The sequence below is a fragment of the Tachypleus tridentatus genome, chromosome 1 (assembly GCF_004210375.1).
Source record: "Tachypleus tridentatus isolate NWPU-2018 chromosome 1, ASM421037v1, whole genome shotgun sequence".
NCBI classification, from domain to species: domain Eukaryota; kingdom Metazoa; phylum Arthropoda; class Merostomata; order Xiphosura; family Limulidae; genus Tachypleus; species Tachypleus tridentatus.
The window spans coordinates 96,550,840-96,566,749 of record NC_134825.1 but is presented as its reverse complement, the minus strand read 5'-3'; the positions used below and the strand labels follow the sequence as shown (position 1 = coordinate 96,566,749).

At 33.0% G+C, this 15,910-nt stretch overlaps 1 protein-coding gene across 3 annotated transcripts in view; it reads right to left on the bottom strand.

The window, feature by feature from the left end:
* Positions 1-15,205, bottom strand: part of LOC143256383 (mitogen-activated protein kinase kinase kinase 9-like) — a 65,363-nt gene extending 50,158 nt beyond the window's left edge. Inside the window, exons 1-2 of one of the 3 annotated variants that reach the window (XM_076513573.1) lie at positions 14,890-15,205; positions 1,659-2,475 (exon numbers count right to left, since the gene is read on the bottom strand). In XM_076513573.1, coding sequence (XP_076369688.1) covers positions 1,659-2,346 — 688 coding nt within the window. In that variant the 5' untranslated portion in view covers positions 2,347-2,475; positions 14,890-15,205. The remainder of the gene's footprint in view (positions 1-1,658; positions 2,476-14,889) is intronic. The other 2 variants (XM_076513565.1, XM_076513582.1) reach the window with 2 other exon arrangements.
* Between the last annotated feature and the right edge of the window lie 705 nt (positions 15,206-15,910).

The window sequence follows — 15,910 nt, the reverse complement described above, 5'->3', positions numbered from 1 at the left end:
TTTCTCCACATCTCAAATTTAAGTTTGTAATAGTTAGCCACTGTACACATTGTATGGCAGGTCTAATAAAATGTAAATTGAGCACTGAGATATGAGCACATTTCAAGTGGAACACAAAGATTTATATTTACTTTTTCTTTCTTCTCTAAAACATAATATCAAAATTCACTGTAAACTACACTTTTATGCCAATTTTCTAAATATAAGTATTAATGAACTTATTTAATGATTTTTTAAAATAACTCTCCCCATTGGGATGACATCTTCTATCCAAAACCTGACATCAACAGTTATGGTATTTCCATTCTTCAGTTTATAAGAAAACAACCAAGTAGGCAACTCCAGAAAAATAAAGAACTTCATGTTGGAAACCCAACCTGCTCAGGAGCCAGAAATTTCTTTCTTGGCTATTTTCAAAAGACAAGATGGCTACTAATAACAAAGGGTAAAATGCCTTTTTCAGTATTATGAGAGTTTCAGAATTTAATTTTGTAAGCCATATTTTTAATTTTGTAATTTATTTATTAGCTAGAGTAGGCAGCAAATTTTAATGATGATGTTAATGTATGCCTAAAAACATTCTAATTTAGAATCAGTTTTTCTAGTAAATTTTAAGACATTGTAAACAGGGGTTTGAATAAGATAGTTAAGACAAACAGAGATATTTCATGAACAAAGTTGAATAAGACTGTGATTTTTTTCGAGAACTACTTAGATCTATGTTAGCTATCACATTTGTTGAGTTACTCTGTTTAAGTGAGTTGATTTTGTATTAATACTAGTACTGTTGGAGAAGTTTGAGCATTATTTGTAATACAAGCCTACAACTTAAGGCAGAGTTATTATAAGCCATTAAAGAAGGAATTAAAATAATTTGTTACAGTTTTATATGGACTGAACTTTGAATTATTTTCACCAGATAATTTAAAAGACCCTACTAATAAAAAGAATACAAATACAACAAAATTTACTTAAAAGACAAAATATGATCAGTCAACAACAAAGTTTGCAGTCTTACTATTATGTTTCGAAACACTTATTAGTCCACATCATTTTGTTAAGACTGCAAATAAATATTGGGCATACATGAAATTTTCTATTCTCTTCTGCTCACTATACATGTCATGCACACATACAATACTGACAAAGCAAAAGTATGTCAAGAATCACAAGTTTTATTCATGAAAGTGATGCAAAACTATATTACTTCACACATCTAAATCAGTTTGTCACCAACTAGCACAGCTTTCATTTATTTATTTTTCAACAACATAAAATTGGTTGTTTGAATAAAATGCATGCTACCATGCAAGAAAATAAGAAAAACATTTAATGATGTCCAGAAAACATGACACTTCCAGTACAAGCAGCTTCATTTTAGGATGAGCTTGATACATCGAATGATAATTACAAAAATTATACTAAACACCTTCTATAACAGTTCTGAAGCACTTGCATCATTTCCAAACTTTACTGGATAAAACTTTAGATTCTCAGTATGCTTCTAATGTAATATAACTTCCTTAATAGCTGTAGTTTTTAGATATAATTATTTTAAAAATGGCATTTTTTATCATCACTTTGGAAGTTATTTCAAATAACTTCATATAGTTGTAATGAAATGTTTTACAATAAACTATGTATAATTTTCCACTTACCATTATTAGACTTAAGGTCTCGATGAATCAATGATATGGGAGCTTCATAATGTAGGTAGTTCATACCTTTGGCTATCTGTAATGCCCAGTTGACAATTACTCGGGGAGGAAGCTTTTGAGCAACAAGAACACGATTTAATGATCCACCACGAGCATATTCCATAACAAGACAAGGGTTTGGACTTGTTAGACAGACACCTTTCAAAGTAACAATGTTTGAATGGTTTAAAAGCCAATAAATTTTTGCTTCCTTTCGTATGTTTTCTCTTGTAACACTAAAATCTTCATCAGAATTCATGTGCGCAACTTTTACAGCAACTTCCTGTTTCCTCCAAATACCACGATAAACTTTCCCAAACCCACCAGATCCTATCTCTTCTTCTAGAGACAAACTGGAGAAGTCTATTTCAAAAGGTCTTTCATGATTTCCTTGTGGTTGAACATTCTGAATATTGCTTGGCTTTGTAACAAACTCACAAGGAAAAATCCCAACCCTGTTCTCTATTTTACCTGTCCACCAGCCTTCATCACCTGATATCTTAGAATCTTTTGACAATACCACAACAGCCTCACCTTGGTGGAGAGATAATTCATCATCTGCAATAGCTTTGTAATCATATATAGCAGTCCAAATCTCTCCATCACCTCCTCGTTCACTGTTATTTTTACTTTTCAAGTAGTATGTCATGATGCCTTTCAAAAAGGCTTTGATTTCAAAAGTCTAAAACAGAATAAAACACAGGGTTGACTGAAGACCTACATCTGGTTATTTTAAGCAGTTATGAAAGAGAAAAATACTTCAGGAAAAAGAATTCACCTAGAAAAATAAAATCATTTGAACTGAGCTACCTTTGTAGTTGCACAAAAATTAACATATACAAAATTTATATGTTAAAAATCAGGAGGCATACACAAACACTATACAGCCAAATTATAGGTATCTCGAATTCTATCAAAACTGGATTTGAAACTACTATCTCAATATACCTGTAAAAAAGTTCAATTTCTCTCTATACCAAATCAACATTTTACTGTACTTCCACCAACTTTCTTTTTAATACTAAATGGTATGCAATACTTTGTCCCATCTCATTAATACAATTCTAGAACTGTTACATAGTTTAAGCAGTAATTAAGAATTAATAAACAATGTACAATCTAACGTACTATCAAAACTATAAAAAAATTACATAGCCTACTACAAGTAGAAGAAAACAAAACATTTACAGAAGGGCAATCATAAAAAACATGTCCATAGTATTTATATTTTTCACACAAAATTATCATTAAATTACAATATTAAACCAGTCTCAGTGTTTTGAATTAATCTTAAAACTTAAATATACCAGAAAATAATAGAACATAGGCCACGTAACTGTGATATTTGTCTGTGTAAATATGAAATGATGCATAAAAAATTAGTTTACACACAGCTTAGAAAATCACACTTTCATATTTTTGGATTGCACACCATGGTTAGTATTATTAAATTTTATTGGTTGAACCAAGTAAAGCCACTTTAACTCTTAAATGATGTACGTTTTGTAAAGTGATAAGGTGACATGTGACAAATTAATTTGCATGTTGTGAGGGAAAATGTCTGCTGCAAAGAAATTGCATTTATACAATGAAGAAACAATCCTGAGAATTTAACTTTAAACCATCAAGTTTGGTAGGAGAATCAAGAATTCTGACTACTATAGGCATGATCAATTTGGACTAAAAGGAAAATGGATCAGTAAAAGTTTGGGACAAGACAAGAAAGTTAAAATGAAATGACTGAGATTGTACAGTTCTTAAATTTGTCAGGATTAAAATAGAAATAAAATATATTATGGAATTTGCAGGAAGCTTTGATTTATTATCACAATGTCAGATGTTCTCATGTTCTAAGCAACAGTGTTGGAGGGAAAAATTCAGACTTCATATTTTGTGATTGTACAGGTTAAAATTGCAGAATGAAACAGAACTTTATATCTTGGGTATCTTTTTGTGACAATAACCTTACATATTATCCATGCTGAGCAAGTATATTTAGATGTAAGTTGTATATTTGCACAAAACTTTATATTCTATACATCTACATGAACAAGTCACAAAGACCAGAAAGCAATTTTGTATGAATGTTGAAAACTCCAGAAGGCTCGGTTTTCAATTAAACTTTTAAGATCATGGTGTCCATATTAATAAAAACATTAATTTCTTTTAGTAACTTAATTCTGACTTTCAAAGATAAATCAGTCGCAATAATTCATTGACATCATTTTCTGATAACCTTCAGCCTGAAGAAAAACCCATTGTGACTTCCTCTGTTAACACTGATGCAATGAAAACCAACACAATTAGCTTGTTTATCACACGTATGAAATGTGCAAATTTCAACCATTGTTAACATAACTGAATTACTTCAAAACATAAGAACATTCTTAAAATTCAATATTTTTTAACTCACTATAAATTTTATCCTGTTCTAAGTTTAGCAAACTTAATACCATAGCAAGTTATTTCAATCTGCCTGTCATCAAACATCAATATGTACTTGTGTATACATTAACATGCATAAATTATTATTCTATTCTCAATTTAACTGATTTATATAATATTTATATAATATAATTGTATAATACATACAATTTTATATTAACAAACTTTACTGACACTAAGATCTGAGAAAAAATATGCTAGTTTTCTCAAGTGATAATGATATAGCTGAGTCTATTACACTGTGATAGCATCAAATTTTATAAAAGTACATACTGGATTTACATTATTAATAATGTTACCCACACATCCTAACAGTTACGATGTGCACCTTCATATATTAATATATGATCAACAAGTCCACCTTTTTCACAATGTTAACATAAAGCACTGACTGTGACTAACTTTTAATTTGGTCTGGTTAATACTGTTTTTACAACCAAGTTTATTATTTCAATATTCTAACTTGCTTTTGTATTTATTTAGAAATAAAGTTGAAAAATTTAACAAATTTTCCAATAAATTATAATGATTTCTTAAAATTATATGCTTATTACATTTTTACTATATAAATACACACAAGCAGAACATGCATTTAACTATACAGGCTATAATGCAAGTTGTTTTCATCTATACACCATCAATATTATATACTACAACAATATAACTTATGAAATTATGAAACATTTTACTTCAAAACTGGAAAAACTGATTAATAAAAATCAGTTATCTGTGAAAGGTGATAGCACCAATTAATGTCATGCAAACTTATCAAAATTACTGTTAAATTAATGTCACAAAAATAACCAAACAATAGAAATGAGTTTCCAACTATAAATACTTTTCATTATTACAAGTGATGATAAAATTATCATGAAAATAATCAACTAATGAAAACTAGTTCTCATTATTAGTTTTAAATTTTTCTAATAATAAAATGTTAACCAAAATTATGATTTTCAATTATTTTAACTATCCAAAAAGACCAAAACATTATCACCATGTTTGTTATCAAGAGCAAATCAAAAAAAAAAAAAGAGGGTTATATAAGCACTACTTACTATGAGTATCATAACCAGACTTGAGCATAGCTTTTTTGGTTTCTATTTATTTCAAGTTTGTTTAAGCTTTGAGTTAACACTACCTGGTGGAATTTGTAGAGGGTCATGATTTGAGGGTCTCAAGTTTGATTTCCTCTGCTACTAAATTTGGATGCAACAATATTTACTGTTGAATTTCTGACAATTGGTTCAGGCTACTTAGATATTAAATAAAAACCACATTTGCAGTTTTTATATACTATATTATGTTTTCAGTTTATAATTCCACACTCTATTATTTAATGTTGTATAAGCAGATGCAGGTACCAGCAAAGAACCTAGAGGTTTCATGCCCAACCTAATTTTCAGAAACTAATAAAACAGTACCAATAATGATTTTACTCGATAGGTCTATTATACCATGAATAATGTTTTTCAAGTTTCAGAAACCGACATATCTAGAAAAGGTGTGCTTGCCAGCTTATCAACCAGCTTTGTACAACCCCAGACTCCTATGTGATCTATGATTCTCTCAGTCGTATACTTCCAAGTTTAGAGAGGCTCATTACTTCTCCTATGGTTTATTCATTTAACATTTGATGCCTACTGTTTCACCTGCTGGATAGGTCCTGTTGATAGACATCTACCAATGGTACCTCTAGTTTCCCTCCACCGTGCTTAAGTGGCCTTGACGACAGATGAAATTAGTTTGTGATGGCTTGCTTATATCTGGGGTTCCCACATAGAATGCCCAACTTATTCTTAGACTCATCAATTTTCACACTGACAATCCTCAGTCATTTCGGTTTTCCTAACACTGTGGTTGATCCCAAATGGAAGAACACAAACAGCCATTCTGGCAACTGTGTTTTCTAGTCATCAGTGAAATTAAAACTGAAGTCAAGGACTACCACAGCATATGCAAAAGTCCAATATTCAGGAAAGGACTCCTACACTCGATAACTCTCATAAACAAAAGGAAGATATTTGGCTCTAATTTCAAAGTCTAGGTCACTGGACCAGTTCTCTGACCTGACCCAAGACTACAAAAATCTACATGTTGCAATGAAACATGTTTGAAATGTTCTGGATGTGGTTGTGAATTGATGGTGTTTTAGAATAGTGATTAAGCTAAATTGTGGGTCCAGGCCACACAAGGGAAAAACTTATAATAGAAAATATCCTAAACAATGTGATATACCCCCCTGAATGCACTGAGAGCCAAAAAACAAAACAAAACATGTCACTATTATCTTAAAAAAAGTGGAACTGGAATTGTATCTAAGAAATCATTCGTTTTAATATTTCTTAAAACTAACAGCACAGTAAAGCTCAAAGATACAGTGGTGAAGTTAAAGAAAATTCATTACAAGATGATTTCCCTAGAAATTCTCAAATTAAAAATAGCATTTCCGCAATGAAAAGTAAATGTACAGAGAATGGTATAATGCCTAGTTATGGTACCACCATAGTATAAACCATGTAGTTTTCATCTTGTCATAAGTTAATCGATAGTTTTTTAGCTCCAGTTTTAGAAATTATGCCAAGTTCATTCAATAAAACCTATCAAAATAACCCTAATCACAAGTTTCAGAATGAGCCCCTTTTGACCATCCTCTACTAAAATATGGTGGGCTGGTTTATACGGTAACTATTAAATTTAAAAAAACAAGAGTTCAAATAAAGGGCAGTAAAACCTTCAAAAGAAAGAGTAAGCTTTATTAAAATTTTCTTCTTTCTTTCCACTCTGTGGCATATTTATGTCAAACTGAATTAATGCACAAGTGATATAATAGATCCACTAATAAGAACTTTTTTTTTATATATAGAGTAATGTTAAATATCTGAATACAGGAGTAAGAAAGAAAGAGACAAGGCAATTCACAAAATGAACAATCTTTTACTAATCCACAAGCATAAGTAAGACTACAACCAATACAATATGACTACAAAATTCAGTATTACAAGAAGACACAGCCACAAGTGACTCCAAGTTCCTGTAGAAAAGAGCAGGGAAGTGTCGAACCCACACAAATTTGGAATTGCCTGCCCATATAAGTACAAGTCTCACAAAATGCCATACCTCTATATAGTACCATAAGCCTTCTCAAGGTCAAAGAATACTTACACAAGATGTAATAGCTAGAAAAAGGCTTGTCTGATCGACATTTCAAGTCAAATCAGGCGGTTCACAGAGGAGTATTATCATCGGAACTCATATTGGGTAGGCAAGAGGAAGTTGTTTGATTCAAGAAACCAAACAAAACAAGCATTAACCATCTTCTCTCAGGTCTTACAGACACAGCTCGTCAAAGCAACTGGATGGCAAGTTGAAGGAATCTTGGGATCCTTCCCATGCTTAGAGAAATGTAAGTCAGTAGCCTGGTGCCAAGCATCAGGAAAAACATTCTCCTGCTAGATCCAGTTAAAAACAACCAGAAAAATAGCAAGAGAAGCAGGAGAGAGATGGCACATCATCTAATGGTGTATACCATCAGATCTGACTGATGAAGAGCCAGCTTGAGTTCCACCTATGTAAAGGGTTGAAATATAGTCACAGAGACCATCAGCCTGAAAGGAAAGAGGTGATCACTCTGTCCAAGTCTTGATGGCTAAGAAGGTGGAGAATAAAGCAAAAGTGCTAGATACCCAGCATAAGATTTCACCAAGAGTATCAGCAATACTCAGAAACTTCCTGGCTATCAGAGAGCAAGATCCAAAGGGGGAAAGAATTATATGGTTCACTGATCTTCCAAAGTCATAGACGACAAGAAATGTTGGTTGTGAATTTAATCCAACATTCCTTCTGGGCTGGACTTCTTACCTGCCAGGCATGTGCACGAGCCCACTGAAAAGCCATGCAGTTTCAAAGTGTGGGATATATATATATGAAAGGTATCCCAGGCCCATTTCTGAGCCTTCCATGCCCTGTAGAAGGCAGGATTCCATCACATATGAGGATACCGTGTAAAATGTATTGTGGTTTTAGGAATACACTGAGCAGCTCCTGGATAATACAGTCAGCCAATGCTGCCATGCAGTCGTCTATCAATGGCTTACAAATGACAGCATGATCAAGTTCTGCAAGAGCAATAAAAGAGGCCCAGTTGGTTTGGTCCAGCTTCACTCGGGCATGAAAATCAGGTGACATCAATCAGTTCCAGTCTCTCTTAAAATGACAGGAAAATGATCACTGCCCAGTGGGTTACTGTCAATCTTCCATGAAAAGTGGGAGAATAGCAAATGGGAGCAAACTGAGAGATCAACAGCAGTAAAGGACTGACTAGATGCATGAAAGTAAGTATAAGAACCAGTACTGAAAAGAGAAAGATTGTTATCAGGAGAATAAGCTCTATGAAACAACTCCTCCAATTAATATCACACTTCTCCAAAGGGGATTATGTCCATTTAAGTCCCCCAGGAATAAAAATAGAGATGGCAACTGTTCAAGGACAGCATCAAGGTCTGATTGATCATAGGTCTCTGCAAGAAGGTAGGTAGAGAGAACAAACAGTGATGGCATGACCCAGAGAAACATGAACAGCTAGGATCTCTAAGGGTGTGTCAAATGGCAAAGACAGGGTGGGCACATGCTGATCGACCAGCAGTGCCACCCCTCCGTGCACTCGTCCATCATACAATGTCATTTTTGTACAAAGAAAACTGATGAAAAGTGATTGTACTGGCAGGTTTCAGAAATACTTCCTGTAAAGAAAGACACACAGGATGGTAGGAAGCAATCAGTGTTTTGATATCATCCAGATTAGAACGTAAACCTCGACAGTTCCATTGTATCAAGGTGGCCATTTTTAATGACGGGTAGGCGAATTGGCTGGAGAACCCTTCTGTTTACGACCACGTCTTTTTTCTTTATACAAAGGAGATTTGTCATCCTCCACGGATCCTACCCTGGGTTGATTAGACAGGTCTCCGTCATTGGAAGAAGATTCCAGTGACTGAGGGCAGAAATGAATGAGTATTCTTCATCTTGGGGCCTGAGAAGATGGACCTAAGCAAATGCCCAAACCCAGAACCAAAGGAAGTGGATCCAGGAATCTGCTGAAGGGAATGGTAGGGGCAGATATGGGTGTTGACACTGATTCATCAACTTTCTTAACCAAAAAGGGCAAAAGACTTTTCACATGGCTTAAGAACAATTCTTTAGGAGCAACAGAAAGATCCATCTGCACTCCCAATATAGCAGTGGAATGAAGTGCAGCAGCATACGCCCAAAAAAGAATGGTGGACAGCAACTTTCAAGCATCAGTGTAAGTAATGTTTTGAGTTGCCTTCAAACACTACACCTCTTTTTCTTCCAACCACTTAAGCCAAGAATCAAAGTAGGATGAGTAAGAGCCATTGCAATTAATGCTACGATGGTCTGTTTCACACTCATAGGCATTGTAATCCTAAACACCTCAACGAGCAAACATCAAGGAACCACGACACGATGTCTGAGTGACCAAACTGCTGACATTGAAAACATGAGAGGGTTTGGAATATATGGCCATACCTTGCAATTAAGATAACCTGCCTTGATGGTGGAAGGTGGATGTGGTGATGTAAACATCAAAATAAGAACACTAGTTAGCATCATAATTCTATCTTTATAAGTGGAAATATGCCTCCCTGCAGAAACTCCTTAGGTGGACAAACCAGCGAGGATCTCCGACTTGAAGATGTTCTTCAAATCCCTCTCAACAATAACTTCTCATAACGAATTCAAAGTTTCATGGGGAGTAACCTCAATGGGTATATCCCCAATGGCCTTTGAATGCAAGAGTGGTTCACTGTGTGTAAGTGTGGATGTTTCCACCAATATGTCACCAGAACAAAGCATTATGACTGATTTAGGAGAGTCAGCAAGCCCCTCCAGTCCCTTCTGAATAAAAAAGGGAGACATTTGTCCTAAAGACTTATCTGAAAGATAATGTAGTGTCAGAAAGTGAGGTACTGATGTTGAAGAAGTGAAAGATTCCTGCTCAGAATTTTCAAGACATGATCATTTACCTATGGTCTGTTACTTCATTATTTTATTTAGATTTTGTTTAGGGGGATTCAAAATAAAGAAAGAAAATTTTCAGTGTTTCCCCTGAGAGGGGATGCACAACATACCAAACAAGGACACTGCAGCAACACCAGGGTTGTGTGAGCACCATATCCAAACACCAGCATCAGACACAACGTTCATGACATCCATTGAAAACATCCAACACTGATACTTGGTTGATCCTAAGTGGACAAGCAGACTGAAACTGGGGGACCACCCTAAGCTACAGGAATTCAAGGTCAAAGTGGTGTGTTATGGTTGGACCCCTTAACCACCAGGATCCTCTCCAACCCTTCACAGCAAACATGTGGGTGGATGTTTAGATCCAGGAGGAGGTAAAATAAAAGAAAAAAACCTTCTCTGGAAGGTCCTTTCACCACTTACAGGAAACCACACCAAAAGGAATGTTTTTGAAACATTGTAAACTTGTGAAATGGTTTGCCTAATGCTGTTTAGTATGCAATAAGTTTAAACACTTATTACTTCCTTAAAAGGTATATACATTTAAAACATTTTTTAATCCTTTGAAAGAAAAGGGTTGACAACAAAGGAATTAATAGCTTGTTTATTTAAATTTAAGCATAAAGTTACACAATGGGTTATCTGTGCTCTCTCCACCATGAGTATCAAACCCCATTTTCTAGCACTGGAAGTCTGCTGACATACAGCTGGTTAAGAGGAGTTAATCACTTATAGTTAGATACCCTTAACACAAAATGATAATTGATAGCAGTTATTCTTCTTACTTAATAAGTTAAATACCATAAATTTAACTCATATACTCCACTTCTCATTCCACATGCAACATTTAAAAAGGGTGAATAATTTCCTTCGATTTTTGCTGTTGGATTATTTATAATTAAAGACAAGGTTTCAAATTACTGCTTTTCCTATGATGCTTATTCTTACAATCAGTTGCAAATGCAAATGAACTTGGCAGGGGTTTAGTTTAGAGAGAGAGAAAACTGAAGAATTCTCTCTCCAACTGGGGTGGTCAGGAACCTTGTGGTTCCTCTTTGTCCCCTCATGTGAAAAAATGTTGAAATTTGCATGGGGTTTTTGCCTTTATTTTATTTGGACTCTTTTAAGGTGGAGGAGTGAGGTTGGTCATAATACTGATGAGCAAGACAAAGGCAGCACCAGAGAGAGCAGCCAGGCCAGAACCCATAAAGCAGATGTCAAATTAAATATGAATGTGAACACGAGACGACCCATTTCAGGACAGGGCAACAATGTTGCCTTGGCTGGGATCTGAAGATCCAATGCCTGAGATTTTGCTGTAGGGGGGAAACGGGAGTGCCCCGAGAAAACCCAGTTTCACAGGACAGGTGCTGAAAGATTTACCTGTCCTGTGCCCGAGACCTGAAACAGAAGTACTTATTACATTCACAAGGTTTAACTGTTATGTACTTTGTTGTGTGATTTGCACTTGCTAAAATACGTTATATGGTGAAATATATTTTGTTCGTGCACTGGCTAATTTACATAGTGGTGCAGTTTGTTTCTGTGTTCTGCTTTTAAATAATATTTGTATGACATTTCTATAAGTCTGTTTCTAAGAATTGGTAAGTTGCTGATTTGGTGTATATAATTTACAAAAGTGTATGATGGTAGTCTGTAAGCTGCTCTTAGTATTTTATTTTGTTGTACTTGGATTTTCTGAAGTGTGTTATTTGACATATTATATGTGACTTGACATCCATACTCTATTAATGGATGGAGGTAAGCCTTATATATTTGTATAATGGTCTTTGGTGAGCAGTTTGAGTGTTTGCTAGTTAAAGTCATTACATGTGAAATGTGTTTTTTGATTGATGAATCTCAGTTTTGAATTGTTTTGCATCATTTTTATAGTTTGATTTTGCTGAGGTCACTTCAATCAGGTAAGGAAACTATGTTAAAGCCCATACTGCTTATTTAACAACCCAGTTGAGTTACAATAGTTTTACAATATTGTTTGTTGTTGCATTTCAGTATTTTACAGTATCAACTGTATAACAAAAGTAACACCACTCTTACAAAATACTTTTACTAAGACTTCCAGAGTAAAAAGTACAAAAGCCATACATGTATGATCTAAATAATTTTCCTGTTTTTTTAGGTATTTTTTATTTATAATTATAATATGACAATTAAAATTATTAGATTCGACAATAAAAATTAAATGGAAAGATAATGAATAGTACATCTCGTAATACCAGCATACTGATAACTCAATGCTGCATTTACACAAAATATTCCCACTGTGATAATTCCCTTTGGCACTAATATATAAAGCAGTAAAGAAATAAATCTAAATGACAAAAAGTCTAAATTGTTTTAGTTTTGGCTGAAAGAATATACAGTCTGTAATTGTTGGTAGCAATATGTAGTTATTCTAAAAATAATTTACATTTATTTTGTTTTTATCTCTTTTTGGTGATGGTTACAAGGTTGATCAAGTTCATTTAGCCTGTATATAATGTTGTAGTTGAAGAAATAGAGACTAAAATATAGTTTTACTGATAAAAGGTTTTTAATATTTATTTATGAGATTCTAGGATTTATGCAAATGAGAATTTAAAACTGTAATATGAAAAACAAATTCAATTTTAACATGAAAAATTACAACTCAGACTGAACACCATAAATTCACCAACAAATTTTTAGCAAAAAAATCTCTCTCCTGAGACAAGAAAATTTTTTAAAATAATCTAGCAAAAGTACCTGTCCCCACTAACAGGAAAAAAATTAGGTTAATCTATCAATTTAAATTCTTTTCAGACTTAAAAAGATTAAATATGTTGCATTTTTGGTTTCATTCAGTGCCAAAGCAATGAGCTACTTACTTATATCACAACTCAACAATAATAAAATAATTTTTTCATTCTTTAAGTTACATCACATATTGAAATGTAAATGGTAGTGCGATTAATTCATAACAATTTAACGTTACTGAAGCCTAATCGGGAACCAATGACATAGTAGTGCTTAATTGGCTGTAATTGCCTTATGCATAAAAAAGAAGACAATTCTTTGACTTTATATTCAGGTATTCTTCAGGTCACTGTAAGAACTTGTTTAAAGTCTTATAAAAAGTAAGTGAAAGCTGTAGTTTAAAGCAAGTGTGGTCATTGGCAAGTATTGTTTATATAACTGTGATTTCAACTTTTTAATTGTATAGTCTTTTCAGAGTGGATGTACAAGCCATTTCCTCTCTTGAGTTCAAGTTGGTGAAGGTTACAAGTACCTGAGATGTGATACCTACCCTATATTTCACTTTGTTTTGTTACTTTGATTAATTGCATCAATTGGTTGTGGGAGCATACTGATGAGTCGAATGGACCTTCAGTAATCTAGCTTATGTTCTCATGACATGAAATAGAATTTTTCTTGACAATTTATTTTTATGTTCTCTGGGTTGCAAGTACTGTTACATTGATTCTAATGATATACATGCAGAAATTTCACAACTTATAAATTACAGAAGTGTTAATTATCCTACATTTCTGAATCAGTTACAGTTCTTCTTTCCTTAATTATGTAAGCACATGCAAGAATAAGACAGCTAATTAAAAGGAGAACACATAATCTCCAAATATTGGATGCACAAATATGCACAGTTATCAAAATGCTTATTTTTTTAAGAAACAAAACTGAGCAATATACAATATCAACATATCAAATAAATGCAGTAATGTGTGTCTGTGTATATGTATATATCCCTGTCAGAACTTACTTCTCAATGGTTGAGATACTTATAATAATCACATTCTCTTTCACATATTTAAAATAGAATGATGCTCACTAAAATTGTTCAAAACCTTTAAATAAGTAATTATTTCAAAACAAATTAGCAATCCTCTAAATTTTCTGTAACAGGTTACAAATCTCAACACAACTATTAAAAGTGAAAATAGTTGACAAAAACAATGTTCATACAAGTTGAATAAATCTTTATTCTTATGTTATAATGATTTTAAACAGATACCAGCGAGTTGAGTGTTTTATTATTATAAAAGAAATATTTATTTAAAATAAATTTAAATTAAAACTTCTTACAACTTACAAAAAATACAAGTAAACTAACTCAATATAATTTTTTTGTCTTTAAAACTCTTATATTTAAGAAAAAAATGTAAATATTAAATTACAACCAGTGTATGACCTTACTCAGTTTATAAACTCAGAGCTGATACTGATAATATGATACTAAAATACAATTAAAAACACATTTTGTTAATGTCATATTAGTTAATAAATACTGGTCTTCTTGCAAAGTTATTTCACTCTCTTTTTTTCAGTTTTTGATTTACCATTCCAGAAATTAAATTACAGATTAATAGACAAGCTTTCTATATCAAGTATTTAAAATTTTTCGAAATTCAAATTGAATAGCGTTTAATCCCAAGCCCTTAACCAAAGTTACTTCGGCTTCAAAGTTCAAGAAGTACTAGTATATTATTGCTACTGCTGAAACCACCAAAAAACTAGGCTTAATACAGCTAACATAATACTATTACATGAGCAAGAGTCGATCTTTTGTTTCATTAAACTGGAGATTATTGCGATTTTCTTTATCCTACGACTAAGTGATAGCAGTAGTCCTAAAATAACGTATTTATTTTTTTATGTTAAATGATGCGAGTGTTACTAATAATGCTAAAATTAAAATGCCTACCATATCCAGCACTTTGCAGAAATTATAATTTCACCTTCATCAAGTTCTACTCACTAATATTGATATTAGAAAGAGTCAAATTAATTTCACATTGAGAAAAAGTTTTACAGTAGTGAATTATAATACCAATAATGCTATTATCAAAAATGCAATACGCAAGCATTAAAACAACTTAAATTTTAAAATAATTACGTTTACGATCACAAATCCTTTACATGTAATATTCTAATAATTTACTGAAAACGCAGTAAATATCTCCCACTCCACACACTTCTCTTCTATTACACTACACAACGCAATATCTTAAACAGAAAAATGTGAAATGTACCCTTTGCACAAACGGAAATTAAAGTTCCATTTTATACACTTTCTTAAGAAAATAATAATAAATTTGTGTCTTTTATAATAAAAAGTCAATGCAGGTTAGATAGAGTAATTAACTATTTTAAATTTTGTACACTATTTTTGATAAATTAGAAACAGAAAGCAAAATATTTTATAAATACTAAATATAATATCTTGTTGTATAAGTTATTTTAATACCTAGTGACGCATCATCACTGTTATGTCTGCAGACTTACAACGCTAGAAACTAGCTTTCCATATCCGTGGTGAGCGGAGCACAATAGCCCTTTGTGTAGCTTTGTGTTTAACTACAACCTATCAAATCAAAATTTATCTCATTTACAAGAACTGAAAAGCGTTTTGCAGTATTTAGTATAAATATATATATTGTTAAGATAATTTATTGTTTGGTTAGTTGGCAGAACACTGCACAACATACTATATTTGCTCTGCCCACACGAGTATTAAAGCCCAGTTTCTAGTGTTGAAAGTATCCGTAGACATTCCGCTGTGCCACTGGAGGAAAGCAGCTGTTCAGCACAAAGTTAAACTTTGTTGTACCCACCGCGGGTATCGACAAACGATTTTTTACTGTTCCAGGATGACGTCTGAGCAACATGGAGAGGGGGGCAGAAGTAAGAAAGATTTAACATTTGAAATACTTATATCTATTTCG